The 17,610-nt window shown below is 40.8% G+C and overlaps 2 protein-coding genes across 2 annotated transcripts; one reads left to right on the top strand and one right to left on the bottom strand.

The window, feature by feature from the left end:
* Positions 1-1,652: 1,652 nt before the first annotated feature.
* pla2g15 (phospholipase A2, group XV) lies at positions 1,653-10,159 on the top strand. The gene is made up of 7 exons (XM_003439433.5): positions 1,653-1,995; positions 4,346-4,502; positions 5,645-5,763; positions 5,882-5,980; positions 7,134-7,358; positions 8,546-8,658; positions 9,476-10,159. The coding sequence occupies exons 1-7, from the start codon at positions 1,857-1,859 to the stop codon at positions 9,875-9,877; spliced, it is 1,254 nt and encodes a 417-aa protein (XP_003439481.1). The 5' UTR covers positions 1,653-1,856; the 3' UTR covers positions 9,878-10,159.
* A 969-nt stretch (positions 10,160-11,128) lies between these two features.
* Positions 11,129-16,950, bottom strand: usb1 (U6 snRNA biogenesis 1). Its single transcript, XM_003439587.5, has 7 exons — positions 16,634-16,950; positions 15,815-15,954; positions 15,538-15,721; positions 14,390-14,443; positions 13,697-13,802; positions 13,298-13,378; positions 11,129-12,290 (listed from the first exon to the last, which is right to left on the bottom strand). Exons 1-7 carry the CDS (start codon positions 16,798-16,800, stop codon positions 12,183-12,185), a joined length of 840 nt encoding a protein of 279 aa, XP_003439635.1. The 5' UTR covers positions 16,801-16,950; the 3' UTR covers positions 11,129-12,182.
* Positions 16,951-17,610: the final 660 nt, after the last annotated feature.

Genomic DNA, 17,610 nt, shown 5'->3' with positions numbered 1-17,610 from the left:
ATTTATTCTACAATTCATTATTTAAGCACAGAAATCTTTATTTCGATGTGCGTGGCTCTTGTGGTCCTCCATAACAACCAGGTGTTGTGCCAAAATAGTTGCCCCCGTCAGAAAGTGCCTTCCCATCCTGCAACTGCAGAATTTTGTAAGGATCACATAATTCTAATCTTTAGACAAAGCTAAGATTCATAGACAAATATATATTATTATTCTTTGTTTTCAGGAGTCATCGTGCATCTATTATGTACAAGCAGTACAAATAAAAGCTTCCTCTGCTGGTGGATATTTTACACTGATGTCACACTGAATCTGTAAAATAATAGTTTAGAGTTAAAATAAGATTTCAAAGGAACTCTAAATAACTTGATGCCAGCATCACACTGTTTTTCCCTGCAGAGGGACATTGATTTGTCTTGTCACATGTTTCACATGTTTTTAAAAAAACAGTTTATACTGTATACTGCACTTATTACTTTACTCAAGACCCCACATTATCATATCACTTCAACAGATAAGTTTACTCTCAGACTGCTGGTTTACTTTACTTGTGGTTCCTACAATAATTAAAAGTAGAATGTATCAGGGTGAGGACACTTGTGGCAAAGACTCCACTTGTGTGGGATGTTTGTGTCACAAACTCCAGCTTGGCATATGTCTCTCTTGTGTTCTGGATCGAGCTCTAAAATGCTTGGGGGGAGGGTACAATTTATGAAAGAGAGGGTATGGGCAGGTGTAAAAGTCATGCAATGTTTATTTGCGATTTATAATGTGTTAAAAATAATGAAGTTAACAAAAGAAAAATGTGGGGGAGGAGGACCAGGTGGTTGAGCCAAATCAAAGAAATTAATAGTGCCTACAGCTTCTCTAAAGGTCAAGTCAACCAATGCTCAAACAAAAAGGCCCATCTACACAAGGGGTCAGTCAAAACTACACGAGAGGTATCAACCGCACAACCTAGTGTTTCTAATAACTGTTGCTCTGTTACATATCTACAGGGTACCCCCAAGCTTACCTGTCCAGCCTCCTAACACAAACATTCTATTCACACACAAAAACTACTAAGTCACAGAGAGCCAGAAGCAGCCTCAGCTGGCCAGGGAGGTGCCCTTTTGTAATGATCCCTGGCGAGTTGGCTTACTCGCCAGGGATTGGGCTTACTGTGCCCAGATCAGCTAATAGATGTATGCCAATTAAATTTGAATGGGCCAATAGGTGGAAGCTCTACACCTGGAAGACGAGAGAAACAGAACAACAACAGTGCCACTTATTGTGGCATAAAACATAGGTTTTTCAAAACCTCAGCTAATTTGAATAACTGACAGGTACAACCACGTGATCTAAGAGGTTGGAGTTGGACTGACTTGTTAAGGAAAAAGATCTTTATTTTTATTTTTAAGTTGTTTTTTTTTAATGTATTTGCTAAATAAAACACATTGTGGTAGAAAAGAGAGGATGGATTATATGGATAGAAAGAGGGGACACATTTTGGTAGTGTATAGTTTAAGGTAAATAATCATCCAAACGGTACAATTAATATATTGATATTAATATTATTATTTCCTCTACTTGTAGGCATATCAGAAATAAGAAGCTTGCAGAACAGTGGAAGCTTTTACTTTGAAAGAGGTGGCTCCTCCTACCCCTCCTGAGGATGGCGGGGGGGCACTTTCTTAAAGGCGTAACTGTTTTTTGCTGGACACCGTTTGCTCTTAAAATCCGGAACTCGTGATCATTCCCGTTGAGTGCTCGTCGACAGAGGTAGTTTACCCGCAGCTGTGGGCTTTAGCAGCAAACCGCAGCCGGCTCCACACACCGCGGAGGTATTATGCTCTTCAGGCTATGAGATATCAGGAGTCATGGCGGGTTGGCACCGGGTAACTGCCTTCTGTGTCGGGCTTTTATTAATGCTGCTGTCGGCACCCAGCTCCGAGAAACCGGCGGGGAAATGTCTCGGCGAAAAGCCTCGTTCACCCCCCAAACCCCCGGTCGTCCTCAGTAAGTGTTTCCTTCATCAGTTTATTTCTTAGTTTGTCTTCTGTTGCCAAATAGTTGCACAACTTGCTGTCATCTGTCAGTTAGCTAATCGGCAGCTGGCGATTTCGAAAGGAGACCAAACTCCATTTAAAGGGGGTCAAATTTAAGTTCTCCTGATGTTTATCAGCCATCATGTTAACTTAAAAATAATTCTGTATTTATCATTATACTACTTGGCAAGTCTTCAATTCGGCTACAACATATTACACATAAGTCAATTCATTTTGAACTTTTGTAAATGATTGGCCTGTTGTTGTGGTTGTCATCATCTGCCAAAACAGAGAAATCCTCGTGTGTGCATCTCGGTGTTCAAGACTCTTATGATCAGATAATATGACGTTTCATTATTATAGCTGTGCATTATCAAAATAAACTCTAAAACACGTTCCCACAATAAATGCCGAGTTAAAATTTGCTTTCAAGCGAGGCGTCCTTAAATTGTTGGATTCTTTAACGAGGGTTGGTTCGATTTACTTAAGAAATAAGAAAGCGGCTATCTTCATCTATCTGAAAACAAAAAAACACATATAACTGCACTGCTGTGGACAAGACTGACTGATTAACGTTATTTGAGGAAAGATTTAAACCTGCCAGCTGTGTGTCTGTGCGTGTGTGTTAAAGTGTAATTGTTTACAGCTCAGTCATCAGGTCATATGACTGAACGCGACTCTTCATCTCAACAGCCAATCAGCTCCTCCAGACGCTGAGGGAGTCTCTCCTCATACCTTTCTGGGCCATGTAACCTTTAGGAGTGACTTTGAAATAAATAAGAATAAAAAACGAAATGGTTTTACTTCAAAATCTTTTTTTTTTTTTCATTTCATGTTTTGTACATGTTTGGCTGTACTGTAGATTTCTTCTTTTTTTATACAGCTTACAGAAGGGAAAGCACAGGTGTAGTGACTTGTGTTTTATTCAGCTGAAACCTTCCCTGTCTTCTGAATTTAAGCATAGCTTGTTAAGAGTTGTAATTACACCTGTACACATTACAAGTACTATGTCTGGCATTAAAATGCCACAGCTGACAGACAGGCAGGGGTAGATTAGAAAGAAAAGAGTGCAGTGGGAAAAGGAGAAAGATGAGTGCCAACTGCTGCATTTTTGATTTAAAAACACAAATGGCACTTGAAAGACAGAAGGGGGGAAAAATAAAAATAGATATGATCGTGTGAGTGTCATGAAACACATTTTATGAGGAAGAGAAAAAACCACAATGCCAGAGGCAGAGAGGCCCAGAAGACCGGGGCCATTTGTTCCCCCCTCCTCGCCCTGATGCCAAGGGGCAAGAGCCCCACACTATCGGAGGTAACTGGGAGTTGACTCCTCCAGAGGCCGGCCATGCCGTCACGAGCTGATGACGGTCCCAAGGACGAGGGATTTTCAAGACACATCTGTATCTGCAGCCTCTGGCACCCCAGTAGTTCTTGTTCGGATTTTTGTCAGAAGGGAATTTTTGTTCCTTCACCATATGTATTACAGTTTCACATGATCACTCAGCTTTGCTGTTTCTGATTCAGATTTTGTGCTAATTTGAAGTAGTCCCAGGATCTGTGTGGTTTACAAAATCACTTACTGCAAGCACCGTATTGGCGTTTTGGGGACTTCTCCCGACAGATCATATGTCCTAGCTGACAACTGCTGACATCTGGCTGAAGCCATGAGTTGTTTTTTTTTGTTTTTTGTTTTTTTGCAACTCTGTTTTTAGATTGTATTTTTCCTCATTTATTTAACCAGTGGGTCATCCGCCTTGGTCAGTTGTGGCTTGCTTCACACAGACTGCAGTTTTCCCTCTTAACGTCCACCCGTGTGGAACCTGTGTGCGGAGACTCAGTGTCCCTTTGACATAAGTCTTTAAAGGATATATTTGTATTCTACTTCATGGACTAGTAATGAACTAGAATAAAAGTACAGTTCCCATGATGTCCACCTATAGTTTTGATTAAAGTGTCACTGGGGAAGTTCTGGGAAGGTTTTTGGAGTATGGGAACAGTAATACAAACTCCTCAATTGCTTCAGACCAAAGGCTGAATTGCAGCTGAATGTCTAAAGCATGTTTTTAAAATGATTGTACAGTCAGATGTGATGCATGCATGATGAGACTGACTACTCTGCTGGATCCATGGCTTACTAACTGATGCCTAATGCCAGATTAAATTTCTGTAGTTCATCCACTCCACTGAACAAGGTCTTCTGATTTAGAGTAATTTGCACAGCTTCTATATGGTTACATAAGTGCATGTTAATAGTCTAGAGGCTAAGTGCTGATCAATGTCCCTGATAAGTGAATCATTGCTAATGTTGCTCGTTGCAGTTCCAGGAGATCTGGGAAACCAGCTGGAGGCAAAGCTGGACAAACCCACTGTGGTCCATTACATCTGCTACAAGAAGACTAACACATACTTCACACTGTGGCTCAACCTGGAGCTGCTGGTGCCTGTAGCCATAGACTGCTGGATAGACAACATTAGGTGGGTGTCGATGCCTGAATTTGTCACATGAAGAAGAGAAAAGTACTGTTTGTCAGTCGCTGAATTAATTACCATTAACCAAGTTGCCCCTTTTATTGCTGTTTGTCTTCATTGATTGTAAAAAATATAAAATCTTAATGTGCTGTTTTTTGGTGGAGAAATGCTGAGGTGCCAATACCTGGATAAGATAGTCCTCGGCTTTATCAGCAAGGTCTCTAGGATAACAAAGTGCAATCTGCTCAAAAATATCAGGAATTGAGTAAACTTGTACTTTATCATTCTTATGACTGTACTAAAGTAAAACATCTGGAGAGAGACGGTGTAAGAAAAATTCTTACTCTAGTCCTACTTTGGACTCAGATTAACTAATCCGGGTTGGTTAAATCGATCATGGGAATTTTAACCTGACTTTATTTGTGCTGAAATTTATTTTCACAAAGCATGAGCTTTTATTTTGAAATCAAAGCAATGGGAATAGATGATGTAAGCTTCAATCGGTTCTCACGTGACTGAATGATTTTCTCCAAGCAGCACATTTGTACTGCAGCTTGACCAGGTTACCAAGTTTTCAAGGGGTGATTGTATCCCATTATTGTGGCTCTGTGACTTCAGATCATGCCAATACCACTTTCCATCTCTGCTGTAGAGATCCCTGGAGAACAAGTGCTTATATTTGCCAATGTTGTTAGTGATCTTCACTTACTGTCATTCCAGTTTTGTTGGAAAGCATTCCTTATTTACCCACATTTCCAAAAAGGGATGGAAAGTGCTGAAGGAGTCAGCCCTACAGACACATAACAGAATTATTAACTGGAAAGTAAAATGACAGTTGGGGTTATAGCAGGGTACCTCCACTTGTAGCCTCTATAGTACAATGTAATGGCGGATTTCACTCGAATAAGGAACATGACCAAATGTAGCTATAGCATTTAAAGCTTGGCATGTTCCCAGATGCTCATTTCTGCTTTTCACACCAAACATCTTTACTTTCATCTGCGTTGTATATCTACAAACCGCACACATAACGGAGACCTAAAACGGGAAGTGTTTCTGTTGCCTCGTAAAGTGCGTGCGTGTGTGTCTTTGATTGACCGCAGATGCAGAACTGAGATAAATTGAATATTGCAAACTTGTGTGTGCAGGCTGATCTACAACCAGACCACACACACCACCTCTTCCCCACCAGGTGTGGACATCCGCGTCCCTGGGTTCGGGAAGACCTTCTCATTGGAGTACCTGGATCCCAGCAAACGCAGTGTGGGTGGGTTAAACGCCCACATTTTTTTGATGTGCTCTCACTGGGACCAGATTTTGTTGCTGATCAAATTTACTCTAATACCATATTTAATGCTTAATGTTTTCTCGTATGTGTGTTGCAGGAATGTATTTCTTCAGTATAGTGCAGGCACTGGTAGACTGGGGTTACACCAGAGATGATGATGTCAGAGGAGCACCCTATGATTGGAGGAAAGCGCCCAGTAAGCTACCACACTTGCAAAACCAGGCGGAAACATGGCCAGAAGTAGTGCATATATAAATAAATAAAATTAAAAATCGCAAAACTGACAAGGGTAACAGGTGTATTTCATATATTTACTGGAACTGCTTTGCTCCAGTTCGCCTTTCAAAAGTTGATTCTTCTACCAGAAACCACTTGAGTTTTGGTTTCCAGCAGTTGTGAAGATAATGATGGGGATTAACATTATTAGTTGTATATTTTCTGCCCTTAAACGGGGTCAAATTTCCTTTTGCATCCATGCCCAGAGTGCTTGAAGTGAGCGTGTCATGCAGACCCACGTCCACTGTTTATTTTTGAGCAGGTGTCTTTAAAAAAAGGTGCCTCATTTCTGTCATTCCTCCATAGACCACTTTTGTGGTTGTAGACCATTGTGATATAAGAACAGGCCAAGCATTCACCCCAGGTCGACTGGCGCTCTCGATTTCCAAATTGGCAACTGCAGTCTGCCTTCTTATATTCTAAGTCTAACTGTACCAGAATGGAGTGAAGCCACCACCAGCTCATTCGTATTTCAGTCCACAGTCTGTTAGAAACAAGACTGTTCAGGCGTGATGACCTGTGGTGTCTTGGACATGTGATATTTCAACTAGCTTATTACACAAGCATTAAAGATCTATATGCAGCCAGCTGTTTTGCGGCAACACATGAGTGACTCCTCAACATTTGGTTGGCCGGGACTTTCCTTAGTTTTCTAATTAACTAGTCTTATGAGGTGATTGCATAACTCTTGACATACGTCTCTTTACTGGAACAGAAGGACATATAAAGCACAGTAGCCAGTATTTTGAAGAACATGTTCGTGCTATAAAGCAGCTGACACATTTGTCATGCACTGCATTTCTGCTTTCATGCCCTGCGCATAAAAAAAGCCTTGGAAGGTTTAAGTCTTCCAGGATGGCTTCGTCTCTTGAAAAAGTAGACTTGTGTAGAAGTGGATGTGAGAAAATGGTTTAAACCGGGAGGCCTGACTGGGATTTCTGCAGTGTGTCAAATTTCTTCTCATACTAAAGATTTGCCGTCTAATTAAAACAGCAAGAATTTTGTTTGTTTTACAGCCAGTGAGTGTCAGAACATTTTGTGTGTGTCATCATCTGCTCTCGTCTCTTCGTCAGATGAGAATAAAGATTATTTCTTGAAGCTGCAAAATATGATTGAAGAGATGGTGGAGAAGGCCGGTGAGCCTGTGGTGCTCATAGCGCACAGCATGGGCAACCTGTACACTCTGTATTTCCTCAACCAGCAGCCACAGGCTTGGAAGGATCGGTACATCAAGGCTTTCGTCTCTCTCGGAGCGCCATGGGCCGGCGTAGTGAAGACCTTGCGTGTGGTCATCTCTGGTAAGAGACGAACCGGCATTGCAAAAACAGTACTGATGTACATGTTGGTGATTACCCAGCACAATCGCAAACTCTGTGCCTCGGCACCAGAATACTGTGAACAGAACATTTCTGGATCAGAAATGCTTTAAAAAAAAAAAAAAAAAAAAGTCTCATAATTGGCTTATTTGTGCATAAAATTAAAACTGAGGTTCACAATGTAAAATCAGTCGTCTCCAGTTAAAATGCTGTACGTTGGTAATGTCTAATATAGAGAGGTTGTTCAACCAGCTCACAGTTGGCCACTAAAGATTAAACATTTACAGATGGGAATATTCAGACATATTAGATATATTTGACTATATATTTAGATATGTTACTGTAACAACTGTCCTACTAATTGAACCAACTTCCTCATTCATAGTTAGTTCTATGCAAACTATATAATATGTATAATTAATGCTGAACTGTAGCATCTTAATCACAATTATCAGACATTTGCTGCTGTAATCGGCCAAAGATTCAGAATGAGAATCCCTGCTGTGCACCAAATTGAGGGCCCTCAAAACTACATCAGCAAAATGTAGTTTGACTGGTTTCTTTCTAATAGTTTAATCATTTACAAGCACAATGCAGTCACTAAACCACAATAGTTCAAAGAGCAGATGCAGTTAGAGGTCTTCAAACTAAAAATGTGTGAAAAATAAAGATGGATAACATTTGTTTTTGCATGTTAATCTAGATGTTTTTTGCATTTCTGGAAATTCAATAATCAGCTAGAAATAAATCAGTTAAGACCCTCTTCGTGTAAACTTCAAACATTTATTTGTCAAAGAAATGTCTGGTTTTACAAAGGATATTAGGTTGTAACTGAATTTTACAGGCCAGTGTATTGGTTTATTAATGCCAGTCCAAGTCTAAAATCTACACTGGAGTTTACAGGAATTTAAAATTCTCTGCAACGGCAGTCTTCCACTCTTTGCTCTCCTGCTAGCCTACTCGAGAAATGTTCACCAAACTAAACCTGAAACTGACAACAAATATTTGAAATAAAATATCTTCTGCAAGAGCATCCCGACCAAGAGACTGAGGACTGCGGTGTATATCAGGTGTTTGCCAGGACATGCTTCCTTTTTCTAAGTCACCACTCAACAAAAGCTTTAGCTGTCTTTCAATTCTCCATCCTTTATTTCTGTTCCACTTTCTAGGTGATAATGACCACATCCCAGTGATCAGCCCGCTCAAGATTCGCTCCCAGCAACGTTCTGCTGTCTCCACCAATTGGCTGTTTCCCTTTGTTCGCTCCTGGCCCAAAGATAAGGTGTGTGTTTGTTTAAATGGGAATTAATTTTTCCTTCTATGTCAACATAAAGGTTTTCCTGACACGTTAGAGCAGCTTTACAGTAACAGTTGGTGATGTAGCTTTAGATTTAAGAAAGCTGTTGAACAGTAAGCTGTCACTTCATGCCGAGCTGTACGTCTGTACCCACACAGTAAACACTTCTGTTTGCTGCAGCATTGTGGCGGCTTCACCATTGTATTGGTACAGGGAAGCCAGACAGTCTGATGCAGAAAAGCAGTTTCAGTTTCAACACGCACTACCGCTCATCCCAAAGTCTAGTTTGTCTTATTTGTGCTGGTGACCACTGAACATGACTTTACTTTAGATAATGTGCACAGACGTATCAAAAGTGCCCAGAGGTATTACACGATGGCTGCCCAGTAGTGACACCTCTACAAAGCCTTTGGTTTAAAAGGTAGATGAGGTAAAGGGCTTGTTTCAGGTCATGCATGAGCTGATGGGTTGCACCAGTGTAAATATAAATGTATATAAGGTATTTGAGCAGAGTCCAAGAGTAAATATGAAGCAGACATGAATATAAGTCCACATTAAACAAAGGGATTTGTCAAGAGATGCATCAGAAGCCTCTGTGTACATTTTTTTTGCAGCGAGCCAAGAGGGAGTGGTGACTATCAGATCAAAAATGGGGTAAATTAAAACTAAAAATTGCTCCAGGAATACTGTTGGTGGTTTTATTGGACTTTTGGCACCATTAAGCTGGCATTGCTAACAGACTGAGTATGATGACTTTGTTGTAATCATCAGAGGTGACCAAATCAAGTGTTTCCACCTCCAGGTCTTGGTCCAGACACCTACCGCCAACTACACTGTGCAGGACTACCATCGACTCTACTCTGACATCAATTTTGAGGACGGCTGGATGATGCAGCAGGACACAGAATCGCTGGTGGCTGACTTTACACCCCCCGGCGTGCCTGTCCACTGTCTGTATGGTGTAGGCATTCCCACCCCTGAAGCATTTCAGTACTCCGAAAAGTTCCCAGACGTGGACCCCACAGTGGTGAACGGCGAGGGGGACGGGACGGTAAACCTGCACAGCGCCCTCCAGTGCAAACGCTGGATAGGAAAGCAGAAGCAGCCTGTGATGTTGGTCGAACTTCCACAAAATGAGCACGTTAACATGCTGCTCAATGTGACAACTGTGGACTATATTAAGAAAGTGGTGTTTTCTCCGTGATGCTGGCTGGCAGGCAGACGGCTCTGTTCGCCTTACACTGACGCGCGGAGCCAGACGGGAACTGACGTCTCACCTGTCTGAACAATGATTGCCAAATATTCTCCGGTTATGCCGCAATGCTCAAGGAAAGTATTAAGGTTCTTTAGGACAAATGCAGGATGATATTTTTTTTCAAATTGATTTTTATAGCTGTTACTCTAAAGTTGTAACTCTACATGCAAAGATTTTAACTAGATTCACATGTGCTTTAATAAATGAGCGATGTTTTGATCTTGAATGAGATTTCTGACCTCCGTTTGACTGTATTGTGGTACAATTGTAACTAACTAAAGCATATACTGTATTTATAGCCTTTTCATTCCAGCTGATTATTTTTTTTTATTTTTATTTTTTATAAATCCTGCCTTTTTCAAAATTTCATCTTAGCTGTATATCGCTGGTTGTTAGTATTCATGTTACAAAAAGTGCATGCTGAAGGATTAGAACAATACTCATCCGACTTTTCGTTTTCAAAGATGGTTGAATTTGATGTGTTCTTGGAGTAAAGACTTCTCCTTTCTCCAATTTAAGCCTTCAAACTGTTCCTGAGGAAAGATGACACACTATTGGTCATAAGACAGAGTTAAAATCTACCAAATGTACTTTGGTGTTTTTAAACTTTTTAACTGATTAGTGATTTAAAAAATTGTTTTATCAGTGAAACTTTTCCAATTGGGTCTCATGAGGACAACTTTATTGGCTTACAAAACTCATAAAGTGGCCAAAGCAACATAAAATCTACCCTAAGGCTCAGATTTACCAATCAAAAAACTCTTTGTGAGGCTGCATGTAAGGCAGAAAGTGAACTGAGGGATCAGTGCAGTCTAGAGACCAGCCCGTGTGCTCGTAGGACACATGTTGCTCTTGTCGTCCTGCTAGTATGGGACTGTTTCATCATTTAAAGGTGGCACTTCTGCCTAATACTGGAAGCTTTTCTGGTTTAAACTTTAAATTCATATGAATCAGAGGAGTTTGTACCTCAAGGCACTTCACACTGGAAAGTCAGTAAAATAGAAGTCCAATAATCAGACAATCCTTGATAAGCAAGCATTGGATGACAGTGGAGAGGAAGAAAGCCCTGTTTAACAGGAAGAAGGCTTCAGGTTAGGTTTGCAAAAGCCATGATTTGGCTTAAAACTTTTTTTTTTTTTTTTTTGTTTAACCTTCGTTTCCTCAGACAAACACTAGAGGTCTCCCACACATGACACTGACTTTACAACTGATTGTTTACATTTGTGGGTTTAAACTTTACTCTGTGCAGACGTATCAAAAGGTCTGTTTTGGGTTTCTCTCAGAGGGTGAGCCCAACCTGGGCTGGCCAGTCTGGGGAAGAGGGCCCCCTTCTGACTGTGTCTGGTACTGATCACACTGAATGCCATCATTTAAAGAGCTGATGCTTTTTGAAAATCTAAGATGGTTTGTTCAGGACAAAGATTTGATTTTAATAAATCCTACGACTTTTGTATACATCAGGACAGAATGATTCAATAAATTAGTTCTTGACACTGGATTTCATGCTCTGAAGCTTAATTACAGCCACCAGGGGATGACTCAAGACCATGAGATGGGTTTTTCTTTTGTGGATGTGAAAAGTTAAAAATCAAATAATCTGTTCTGACGTGACTGTATTGTGCCATGCTGCCCCTCACCGGACCAGACCAAGATGATCTACTTATTCACGTGCTGCCTTCTATTCATTAAATTCTTTCAAATATTTGCAGTGAATCCCTCTTGTATACCTTACTCTAAAGCTCTGTTTTATTTTCTCCATGTATGGATGTTGTATAGGAAGATTAGGACTATGTGATTTATATGATCAAGTCAGGCGCCCACACAACCTTTGCTCTAACCACAGGAAGCCCCATTATTTCTGTTTGCCAGGGGGAGCCAATCAAAAATGTACAAAAACATGGAGCTAAAATTTAAAACTTACAGCTGTGACACTTGAGGTTTCTATGCTGACTAAATCCACAACTTCCCTGCAGCGACGCAGTAATGCATATGCCATAATTCTTCAGAGCTCTCACCGCTGTCCCATACGTAATGGAAAAGTACGAAAGAAGTAACAGCTTTATTTAAATACATAAAACATTTCAATACTTTTGCAGTTAGCCGTGATTGTGTTTGTTGGGGTGTTCCAGGAGTTTTTAAAGGACTTTAAAATGTTAGCATTTCAGTGAACACTGGAGTCAGAGCTGAGGTAACGAGTCTTCCTCATAGCTGTGCAAAGACAATATCAGCTTTACTCCATTAGTCACTTGATGTTTTAGGATTCCAGAGGAAAGCGGAAAGTCTTGTTTCCCGTCCTGCAGCGAAGCTCCGAGCAGTCCAGCCTCAACACAAATGGTCCGTCTTCATGGTCGTCTACTAGACTCTACAACATATTAAAAAAATAAAACAAATTCAGTTACATCTACTGCAGCTGGGCTAAAGAACCTGTGCTCTAATTTTGTTAAAACAGAGTTTGATAACTCCAAAATGAAGGAAACTCTGGGTCTTCTGCTCCAGAAAGAGGGTTAACTTTAACTTAAATTCAGTCAGTTAACTCGGGAATCTGTTAACCTAACCTGCTCGCTGTCGGGTTTTCTTCAACCTGAGTCTCTCTGAGCTCCCCTCTCATCGAGCCTGAAGCAGCTGACTAAAGTGTAACACCTTTTCATTCGTATGTTGATACTAAAGCACATACCAGAACACCTTATTTCACGCATGACCAAGGACACACAGATCTTTGGACACGTTTGGATTAATTTTCCAAAACTCTGTGGCATTACGGCAGCTCAAACAATTACAATACATAACTAAAATATTCCCTGTTTAAATGAAGCATATGTGAAATACAGGATTACACTACAGTATATCCAGTTTTATCTTATCAATAAGTAACTGTGAATGCTCCTTTTATCCGAGCTTCACTGATAACTTGTGAAAAGCCAGACTGCTGACCAATCCTTGTTTAGTAGATCCTTTACAGTGAAAGGCAACGAGCTGACAATAAAGTAACAAAAATGAAGAGAAACTGATTTTGTGTAATTACTGCTTGGCCACTACAGGTTTTCATTTCCCTGTCTGGGTATAAAGTGCCATTTCTCACAGACAGGAAATGAATGCGGTATATCAGCACTGATGTGTGACCCACTATTATCATATTTTTAAGAATAATTCAAACACATTTCAGTCAGACTGGTTCTTATCTGAGATATACTGAGTTTATTAATCACACCTGGACTCGCCTTGCTATGACAAGCAGTCTGGGCCCTTAAAATCAACTAAAGACTACTACAAAAGATCTAACAAATTAGGAGGGACAAAGAAATCCTATAAAGATAACATAAACAGATGTCAGTGGTGGGATTTAGGAAAAATCACAAGTTGTCCGAGTACCTGCAGCTCCTGCATGCACTCCTCCATCTGCACTGTCTGGTCTCCCACACACCAGGCCAGACTCACGTGGAAGGATGGATCCTATGAAACACATTAAAGAACATTATAGGCTCTTTCAGTGCTTTTTTTCTAAAGATGAGATTATAAAATTATTATTATTATTTTTTTAAATTGGCTGTTTGTTCTCTGATGTGTCATATTAAAATTTCTGCTCGGTATCTGTGTTTAACACCACGCCTGCCCTTCGATCAGAATGAAAAGGCCGGTGCAAATGAGGAACATTGCGCTCAGTAATCAGGATGCTGCATTTAATGTGGCATTACTAGTTCTACTACATTCAAAATCATCACACGATAGCTGGTAAAGCTGCAGATTTGTATGTGTGTGTGTTTAACTGACCTTATAGAAAGTCTCCAGGCGAAACTCTGTCATCGTCCTGTCAACAGTTCGGATCAGATCCAACAACTGAGCATGCCCAGTTGACACTTCCATCCCCAGGAATGTCCTGCAGGCAAAACACACACACACAGAAACTGGAGCAGCATACTTTTTGGCAGCAGATCTGAACATTCTGTGCAACAATGACAGTATGTGTAAAGTATGAGGACCGTTACACATCCAGTTTGATGATATGCTAAATGTTATGTTTTCCCCTAGTTGGCTGATCTGGGGTGGTTTTTATTTCCTTGTTGAGGAATGCAGCTGTGAGCTGCAGCAAAAGTGCCGCTAAGTCACATATTTGACTTTCAGCTGTCCAGGATCGATGTCTATCCACCTTCAAGTTTAGGTGAAGGAACGCTTCTTTGAACATTTGCTTTCACATTCTAATCTTCTTTAGTTGCATGGTCACCTCTTTACTTCTAATGTTCACAGACATCTAAACGTTTATCCTAAAATCTAGATGATCTCACAATCAACATCGAACCACGTGGAAGCGCTTCTGTGCAATTTTGTGGCTTCGTCTCGAACAAAGCTCAGCCAGCATGTTTTATCAGGACACATGACAGTGAGCTGGTGTCAATGTGCTGAAGCTGCGTAACGGTCCAAATACTTACAGTTCGACCTGAGTTCGGATTAAAAACTCAACTGTACCTCGTTTTCTCTGCATTAGAGTACACGCGCAGTCTCCCTGCCGAGCACACGAACCTGGCGATGAGCAATACAACCAAAATGAGTGCGTCACCAGAGTTATAGATAACTGCATTTTTCTGCACGCTGTTTCTTTTATTTTTTCTCTTTTTACCATCTGGTCTTTTGATTTTAGCTTTTTAAATGTTAAAACTCTTTTGCATCTTATAAAATACTGCCACCTTACTTACCACTACATTAGTGTTGTCACAATAGCAGAACTTCTCACTTTGAAAGCTTGACATTTGAAGCAGGAAAAATGCAATAATACTTCAGATTTTTATTAAAATTAAATTTAATATAGCTGTGCCATGACGACAAGGTGCATTTTAATGTATTAGCACCAAGATAACAAACTGCTATTAAACTAAAAATTTGGCAGTCACAAGTCACTAACCCATGAGTGGGCTTATTTAATACAGCTGATAATCCTGTATTTGAAACCTAGATTGACCTAGATTTACAAAATCAACAATTTCTTATTCAATCTGAACCAAAATGAGTGACTGAGTCCATAAACTCAGCAGGGAAGTGTTTACAGAAGTATGTTTTCCCATACACTTCTATAGGACCTGAGTCTTTTTTTCCCCACAGTTATCGCCATCTAGTGGCCTAAAGATTGAATGCAGCTTTTTAGGCACTCTGCCTTCACTTTTCCTACACAGAAGTGCATCCATGTTTGTTTGTTTGTTTGTTTTACCATCTGTGATCAAATTCACACAGAAGCTTCTGGGGGATGAAGCCAACACAGAGGTACCAGAAGCTGCAGTTCCTCCAATGGCCACTTGAGGGTGGCTACAAAAGCAAACCAACACCCACTGAGTCCCATGTTAAAATGCCCAACTTCAGAGATCAAATCTAGATGTTTACAGCCTGGTACACAAAATGTTTTTGACTCTATAAATTATATTTTCAATGTATTTAATAAGTCATTCATCTGGGTTTTTGTTAAGGTTTAAAGTTAAGAGTTTGACAAAAACTAAACTGGAGGCTTTGAGAAAAAGCAGAGCTGGACTCTACACATTAAAAAAGAAGCCCTCTTTTTGACATCACTGAAGTAAATAATTAATCCATGTCATTAAAAGAAATAAAACAAACAAACAAAAAACAACCTTTTGCAGCCTGTAAGGCTTGACTTGAGGCTCTGTGTGAACGGCTGGATCCAGTGGTGTCTGAGCACCACTGTCTGGGACAGGCTGAGGTGGAACTCATCCTGCGCAGTCAAAACCACACCCCGGGCACCTGCTGCCGAGAGAATCCCATCCAACAGCTCCCCAAACTCTTCCTCAGGATGATCTGAGGAGACAGAGAGCAAAGCAGACACGAGGTGAGAAATCAGGACGTCATCTTCGTTGATCGGTCATCTGCTGTACACAGTGACTGCCTTACATGGGAAATAAATGTAGCTAGCCCAGTTTCCTCTTTCATGCTTGAAGGAGCGGATGCGTCCACCATGAAGAGAGCTGTCTTCAGTCTGTGAGTCCACCTCGTCTGGAAACATGGCCAACACACAGCCAGGGAGAGGCAGTCTGCAGAAAGCACAGCCAGGATGGAGTAATTCTTTTTACCCAACACGCTTTAATATAATTTATATTTTCCTCAGCTGTGACGTAAAGAATTCTGGGTGTCCTGGGAAAAACGGTCACTTTTGTTATTGCTTGATTGAACAATTACTTGCTCCATTTTAAGTTATTTTATCTGAAAATTGTGCCTTATAATGATGCAAAGTTATGTTTTTTGATCTTTTGTCTGCGTGAAAAATCCAAAGAGAGGCACCTTAAAATCATGCTTGACAAAGGAAAGCATCAAATCCTCACAATTAAAAAGTGGGAAAATAACAGTTACGTAATTATTTTAAAAAGTTCATAGTCTTCAATTATAAAATCGTTTTGGTTTTTGTTCACCGTTTATGATTTCTATAGATATTATTGACCTTCACAGTTTATGTAGTTAGGTCAGTTTCGTGCCAGTGACGAGAACCTCAGTTTTTATGACTATTCAATTTGAGAAAGTTGCAGGAAAACCAGGTTTTGATGTCTTGGAGGCAAACAAAGAGGCAGGTGGATAGGAGAGGTATGAAAGAACATGCCTATACTGATTTATTGTGTTACGTATTTATTTATAGTTTGGGCAGGTTTGGTCTTCCGTAGCTTAGCTATATCACCAACGCTAACACCCGAGAGAGGGTTACACAGCCACGAGACACACCTTGATTTGGGGCCCTCTTCCTCAGTTTTGGGTTTCTTCCTCGTTGGCAAACCATCATCTTCCTCTTGGCACTTTCGGCAGGTAGTTTCACTCTGATTTTTGTCTCCTTCAGCTTCACCGCCAGCCTCACCGTCGTCCTCCGAGCTGCTGCTGTAGCCAACCAACATTTTAAACTACCTGATATTCCGCCACATTATTTGAAATAAAAGATCAACTCACGGCAGCACATATAACTTTTAAACCATGCACATAAGGAAGGTGCCTGCCTTCCAGCGCCTTCTGCGCTTCACTTCCGATATAAACAACCTGTTGTAACCATAAATTAGGTTCCGGTGTAACATAACGCCTGCTGTAAATCAGTTCCCCCTTTCGATGGTTCGTGGATTAAAGAAAATGTGTAGGTATGTAGTGTATCAGCTGTGTGTGTTATGTGTATTAATGCACTGTGAGCTATTCGGAACAAAATATACCAAGTTTAAAAGAGCCATTTATAAAATATCACATTTTTTCTATTCTTTAAAGCATAGATGCGGAACAGGGAGAACAGTTTTTGCTAAATCTTACATTAAAGCCTTTACACACTGGGCTCTATGCTTGTGTGTGTGCGAGCGAGCATGCCAATTAACTCTTGCTTTATTCATGTTCCCGTGCGCGCGGGCAGAGGCTCAGTAGCTAGTCGATAGCAGGCTAGCAACTTCTAACAAAATGCACATCTTTCCGTGAGCCGCGAGGATGCCCTAGGAGTCGGACGCACGTTTACGTGAAATGATGCTGTTTGCGGGGCTGATGGTGAAATCGCGGGAGAATTTCCGCGTGTTTTAATGAGCCGCAAATCACAATTTTTTCGCCCCCTCGGAGCCACAGCGCTTGAACAAGAGAGCATCCGAGCACCTTTTTGCGGATGTGAGGAAGGGACCCAGCGCTATTTATGGGGAGCAGCTAACCTACGACCATACAGAGAATACTCAGCAGGCTTG

Source organism: Oreochromis niloticus, linkage group LG7 (genome assembly GCF_001858045.2).
Source record: "Oreochromis niloticus isolate F11D_XX linkage group LG7, O_niloticus_UMD_NMBU, whole genome shotgun sequence".
NCBI lineage: Eukaryota > Metazoa > Chordata > Actinopteri > Cichliformes > Cichlidae > Oreochromis > Oreochromis niloticus.
The sequence above is the reverse complement of the archived record's forward strand: the minus strand, read 5'-3'. Positions and strand labels throughout refer to the sequence as shown.